Source organism: Camellia sinensis, chromosome 8 (genome assembly GCF_055761805.1).
Source record: "Camellia sinensis isolate YWXY chromosome 8, ASM5576180v1, whole genome shotgun sequence".
NCBI lineage: Eukaryota > Viridiplantae > Streptophyta > Magnoliopsida > Ericales > Theaceae > Camellia > Camellia sinensis.
The window spans coordinates 121924463-121931020 of NC_138968.1; the positions used below are offsets into that span (position 1 = coordinate 121924463).

The 6558-nt window shown below is 32.8% G+C and overlaps 1 protein-coding gene across 1 annotated transcript; it reads left to right on the forward strand.

Moving 5' to 3' along the window:
* The first annotated feature begins 315 nt into the window (after positions 1-315).
* Positions 316-1236, forward strand: LOC145796664 (zinc finger BED domain-containing protein RICESLEEPER 3-like). The gene is made up of 2 exons (XM_082881841.1): positions 316-1068; positions 1164-1236. Exons 1-2 carry the CDS (start codon positions 318-320, stop codon positions 1226-1228), a joined length of 816 nt encoding a protein of 271 aa, XP_082737967.1. The 5' UTR covers positions 316-317; the 3' UTR covers positions 1229-1236.
* The last annotated feature ends 5322 nt before the right edge of the window (positions 1237-6558 follow it).

Here is a 6558-nt window from a genome sequence, read left to right on the forward strand (position 1 = left end):
TTTTTAAGAAGTGTGCGGCCACACTCAAACTTGATTCAAAAGCTCTTGTATGCCTAGATGTACCAACTAGGTGGAACTCTACCTATTTGATGTTAGAGGCCGCCGAAAAGTATGAGAAGGCTTTTAATCGATTGAAGTTTGTGGATTCCAACTTTGAACCTTATTTCAATGATGTTGATGGTGGCATAAGAAGAAGTCCGAATGAGTTGGATTGGAAAAAGTGTAGAATTTTTTTGAGGTTTCTAAAATTATTTTATGTTGCAACCAAGAAATTTTCGGGGTCTCTCTTTGTTACTTCCAATACTTTTTACAAAGAGATGTTTGTCATTGAAAGCAAAATTAACCAATTAATTTTGGAGGAGGATGATACTTTGAGCACAATGGCAAAGACTATGAAGCTAAAGTTTAGCAAGTATTGGGGGGATGGAAGCAAAATCAATTTGTTGTTGTATGTTGCGGTGGTTCTTGATCCTACCAAAAAAATGACATACTTGGAGTTTTGTTTTTCCAATTTATTTCTTGGAGATAATAGGAAGGTGGAAGAGATGGTAGACAAGGTTAAGAGTTGCTTGAGTCGTTTGTATAGCCATTATGTCACACTCTATCCTTCAAATGAGAAACTTCCAAGTGTGAGTGAAGTTGTGAATATGGTGGAAGATGATGATGATGATGATGATCCCTATTCTTTAGTTGACTCCCAATTTAATTCTTATTTAGAGGGGCGATGCACTAGTGGATCTAAGTCGGAATTGGAACAATATTTATCCGAGGTTGAACATTTTGCAAAGAATCAAACATTTGAGATTTTGGATTATTGGAAGTTGAATGCAACCAAATATAGGGTGTTATCACAACTTGCTAGGGATGTGTTGGCCATGCCTATTTCTACCGTTGCATCGGAGTCGGCTTTTAGTACGGGAGGGCGTATTCTTGACCCATTTCGTAGTTCACTCTCGCCTTCTATGGTTGAAGCTCTTGTATGTACTCAAAATTGGCTTCGAAGCAACCTTCCAATTTCTCTTCGAAAGGCGATGGATGATGTGGAAGAATTTGAGCAATATGACTCGGGTAAATGAGAATTTATTTATCTTTATTTTAATTTGTATTATTATTCATTTTCGAATGTAAGTTTTAATAATCTTCTCTTCTTGACTTCTAATTAGGTACTTTGGAGTCAAGCTCATCTTCAACTTCAACCTATAATGTTGATGCTATAATTGATGTCTAATATCCATTGGTCATTGGTAATTTTTTCATATCAACACATTTTCTTACTATATTGAGATGCAATATATAGACATTTGTTTATTTTTTCATTTCTTACTATCTATAATTGAAGATTAAAGTTTATATTTTTTTAATTTGTTTGTGTAGGGTTCATCAACCAAATGCATGGAATTAGAATTGGAATTTGCGAAAGTTGAATTGGATGTGATTCATGAAGATGAAGTTTGATATCTTAGAAGTATTTTAATTTTATTTCATGGGTTTGTATTGAATGAAGTTTATGTTTGACAACAACTTTTTTTTTTTAATTGCGTTTGGTTTTGGATGAATGTAACTTAATGAATTTTTTTTTTTTTTTTTTGCATTTTGGATGAATGTAAGTTAATGAAGAATTACTCTTTTTTTTTTTTTTTTTTTTTTGGAGGTTAGGAATGATGAATGTTGATTTTTTAATGTAGGATTTTCTTATTTGGATTATGAATGATGAATGTAGGATAGGATGAATGCAAGTTAATATGATAGAATGCAGATTTTGAATGATTTGTTTAGATTATGAATTGAATTTGTTGTGTTTTTTATTTTATAAGTTTTTTTTATAAGTTTTAGTTCATTAATTATTAATGTTGGAGCATTTTAGAAAATATGAGAAAAAAGGTCCAAAATAGAGATTGACAAAATGGGAGAAAAAAAAAGTTTAAAAATAATTTTTTGGAAAAAAAGTTCAAACCGCAAACCGTCCGCAACCGCCCGCAAAACCGCGAACCCTATCCGCACAAACCGCAAACCGCATTGCGGGCGGTTGCGGGTCGATTTTTCCCCAAACTGCATAGATGCGGGCGGGTCCAAACCGAACCGCAAACCGTCCAAACCGAACCGCGAACACCCCTAGTTTTTAGGCCAAACCACGAAAAAATAAAATATAATTAACCCAACACAAAAAGTACAAATGTTAAGGTAATATAATTTATTACTTTAATTGTCAACAAAATATTGGTGTGATACACATAATTTAGGGAGATGATTCAAATGTTGGTATAATTTGTTGTTCTTGGTATTGAAAGAGTTATTCATGCCTCTTGGGATAATAAATGAAGGAAAACAATTGCAACCCGTGATTTTATAATACGAAAAATTATGTATCAATTTTTAATTTATAATAAATTTAAATATGTAAAATCTAACTCTTTGTTAGGTCATTATGGGAATTATAAGTCTTTAATTAGGATAAATTACACCATTAGTCCTTGTATTTTAAGTGAAATGCAACTTTAGTTTATGTAATTTCAGTTTAAACAATTTGAACTCTATACTTTTAATTTTGCTGCAATGTGATTATACCGGTAGTCCATACAATTTTGAATTCCACTTAATCTCTTTAGTTTTGTATGCGATTTTTTTTTTTTTTTTCAAAATGTTAAAATACATGACAAAGGGACCACATCGTAACAAAATTAAAATAAGGGTTCAAATTGAAACTACCATGACCAAAATAAAATTCATTCAAACTAAAAGGATGAATGTTATAATTTACCTATTTAATTATGAATCTTTGGCATTTCTCTTCAATATGGTGTGGAGATACTAAAGTAAATGAGAATTTCAGTATATTGTAAGCAAAAGTTTAGAACTGAATATTATTACAGCATAAATCAAGTTAGTTGCTAACTTTTACTTCTAACAATTATCTTTCAAGACATTTTAGATTTTCCTTTAGAAATCATATATGCCTTCATTGTTTTAGGAATTTAACGATCAAAAGTAATGCTACCTTTTCAAAATATTTATCATAACATACAATTCAACAATGATTAAAGAATAGAAATTTGGGTACCAAGTAATTTTCTAAAGAATAATTTTCAAACAAATCCTAGGAAGAGTCATGCCCAACATTACTTCCTCAGAAATAGTTGGCCTTAGTTTTTGAGAACATATGAGGGAGGTTATTAGCAGGGGTAAGATCAACTATATGAGATCTTTCTTGCGGAGATTATGTTTATTTATACATGTCTAGGACTGGCTCATATTATGGGCACTTTATAGTTCTACTATTCCATTTTTATAATCTAAACTTGCAAATAATAAAACTATGAAAATAAAAATAAAATGAGATTTTTTGAAAGCAAATAACAAGTCAACCAATAATTTGTTTAGTCAGTGGTGCGTTGAGTTTGTCGAAAAAGAATGAAAAAAAAAATAAATTTAACATAATAATTCAAAAGGCAAGATGCACTAACGACCCCTGTAATTTAGGATTTTTATTATTTTGCTTTCTAACTTTTTAATTGTAATATATTTGATCTTAAATTTTGAATTTTTCAAATAAAGATAATTAAAAACATTGTTACTCCATTTTAAGGGCAAATTAGTCAATTTGATAAAATATAAACTAGTTTGACAAAATGAATGTCAAAAAAATATTTTTAAATTTTTAAAAATTATTTATACCCACTAAAGATAAAATTATATAAAAATAATAAATTTTTTATTTTTTTACCAAATTGATTTTGAGTATGTGTTTGGATGATGATGATGTAATGGGTGATTGTTTTTGTTGATATTTTTGGATGGTTATCATGTAATAGATGATTGTATTTGTTATTAATAGATATTCGGGCCATTTACATACAAATCCCATTTTGTGAACTTATTTGCTCCCAGATAAAATTATTTGCTCCTTCAATTCCCATTAATTTTTAGTAAAACAATTTATCCTTCCAACAAACTCCAGGCAAGTTGTCTTCCCTCTCTCTTCCGTCCTCAAGTCCTCCATCGACGTCCTCGACGAAGCTCTGTTGTTGGAAATCCAGCTCCACCACCAGAACCATCGCCTCCTTCCCTTACTCAAACCGTCGTCGTCTTTGCTGAATGGTGGTAAGCTCATGCCTCGGTCGTGCTCGTCTTCTGCGACGTCGTATTACGGCACTGGCAATGGGTACGATTCCAGACCCATGACTCCGAGTCGGCCGAAAAGTGGTAGAGGAGGGTTCGGAGGCTGCTCGCTTGTTGGTTTTGGATCGGTGGATAAGCTTCTTCTTAGAGACCCACTCGATGCTCCGAGATCATCCGGCGGCGATAGCATTTCGATCGTAATGCCAGATCTGAGTCAATTGGTTTAGATTTGCACTGTACTATTTGATTTTATTGGAATTAGGGCTCTGTATTACGACTCCATTGATTGTGAGGTCTCGGTTTTCACTGAGTTCACAAATGCCACTGCCATTAGAGAGAGAGATCAAGTGTTTTTTGAAATTGAGAACTTTCATAATTTATAATATTCTCAATTTTAATTATGAAAAAAATTGAGAAATTTCTCAAAATTGATAATTATAAATTTCTTAGTTTCGATAATATTCTCAATTCATACTAAAAAAAATTGTGAAATTTCTTAGTTTTGATAATTATAAATTGAAAACACTCTCAGTTTTGAAATTGAGAACATTCGTAGTTTTGGGATTAAAGGGAAAAACGTTTTTTTACTTGTAAATGGGACTTATTTGTTCAAAAACTTTTTAACAGGACGTACGCTACCACCAAATATGTAGATAAGACTTTTAGGTAATTAATTCTAAATATTTTTAGATGGTTATCATGTAATGGATGATTCTTAGGCTTTTAATGTGTAATCGCTATGTTTAATATATGAAATATTTTTAGTTATGAATTTTTTGATTTAATAGATTGGTTTAATAATGATATCAAAGTTCTCGCCATGTTTGAGTTTTAAAAAAATAGAAACTAATTTAACAAAAAAAAATATCAAAAAAATTATTTCTACCCTCCCAAAAGATCAAATTATACAAAAATGATAAACCAAACCAAATCAAACCAAGCCGTAAGTCCCATCAAATGGGGTCGGCTACATGAATCATTCTTCTCCACGTAGTCCTATCAAAGGCCATTTCATTAGTCAAATTAAGTAGATTCATATCTCTATTTACAACGTCAGCCAACGTTAATCTAGGCCTACCCCGTCCCCTAACACTTCCATCTACCGTTACAGCATCGCATCTCTTCACTACTGCCTCTGTTGGTCTCCGTTGAATATGACCAAGCCATCTCAATCGATTCTCTCTCAACTTATCTTCTATCGGTGCTACTCCTACCCATTCTCGAATGCACTCATTTCTAATTCTGTCTTATCTAGTCTTACCACACATCTACCTTAGCATCTTCATCTCAGTCACACTCATCTTATCTACATGTTTCTTGGTTGCCCAACACTCCATCCAATACAACATTGCCGATCTAATAGTCATTCTATAGAATTTACCTTTTAGTCTAGTGGGTATTCGTTTATCGCACAATACTCCAGACGCACTTCTTCATTTACACCATCTCGTCTTAATCCTATGGGCCACATCTGCATCAATCTCCCCCGCTGTTAGGATAATCGACCCTAAATAACGAAAATGTTCATTCTTAGGCTATTCTTGATTCAATCTTCACTTCTCCTCCGCTTTTGTTGTTACTGTTACTAAATTTACATTCATGTACTCTGTTTTAGTTCTGCTTATCTAGAATCCTTTAGATTCAAGAGTTTTTCTTCAAATCTCTGACTCTGTATTAACTCCTTCTCTAGGCTCATCCACTAGTACAATATCGTCTACAAAAAGCATACACCATGGCACGTCATCCTGAATATTTCTCATCAACTCATCCATAACTAAAGCAAAAAGATAAGGATTTAAGGTAGATCCTTGGTGTAACCTTACAGTGATAGGAAATTCATTTGTCTCTCCAGCTGGTGATCTAATAGTGGTGACCACCCCTTCATACATGTCCCTAATCACATTAATGTAACCTTTTGTCACATCTTTCTTCTCTAACACCCACCATATTATATCTCGGGGCACTCTATCATATACTTTCTCAAGGTCGATAAATATCATATGAATGTCTCTTTTCTTTTCTTTATACTTTTCTATTACTCTCCTCAAAAGATAGATCGCTTCTATTGTTGACTTGCCAGGCATAAACCCAATTTGATTCTCTGACACCTCTATTATATCTCACAATCGGCGTTCCATCACCCTCTCCCACACTTTCATTATATGACACATTAGTTTGATTCGTCTATAGTTGTTGCAATTCTGGACATCACCTTTATTCTTATAGATTGGTACTAAAATACTCTTCCTTTACTCATTTGGCATGTTCCTAGTCAACAAATTTTTGCAAAACAACCTAGTCAACCAAGCAACTCTCTTTTTACCCAAACACTTCCAAACTTCAATAGGGATATCATCGGGTCCTAAAACCTTATTTGATTTCATCTTCTTAAGTGCAATTTCCACTTTAAAGTTCCTAATCATGCGATAGAACCTATAGTCT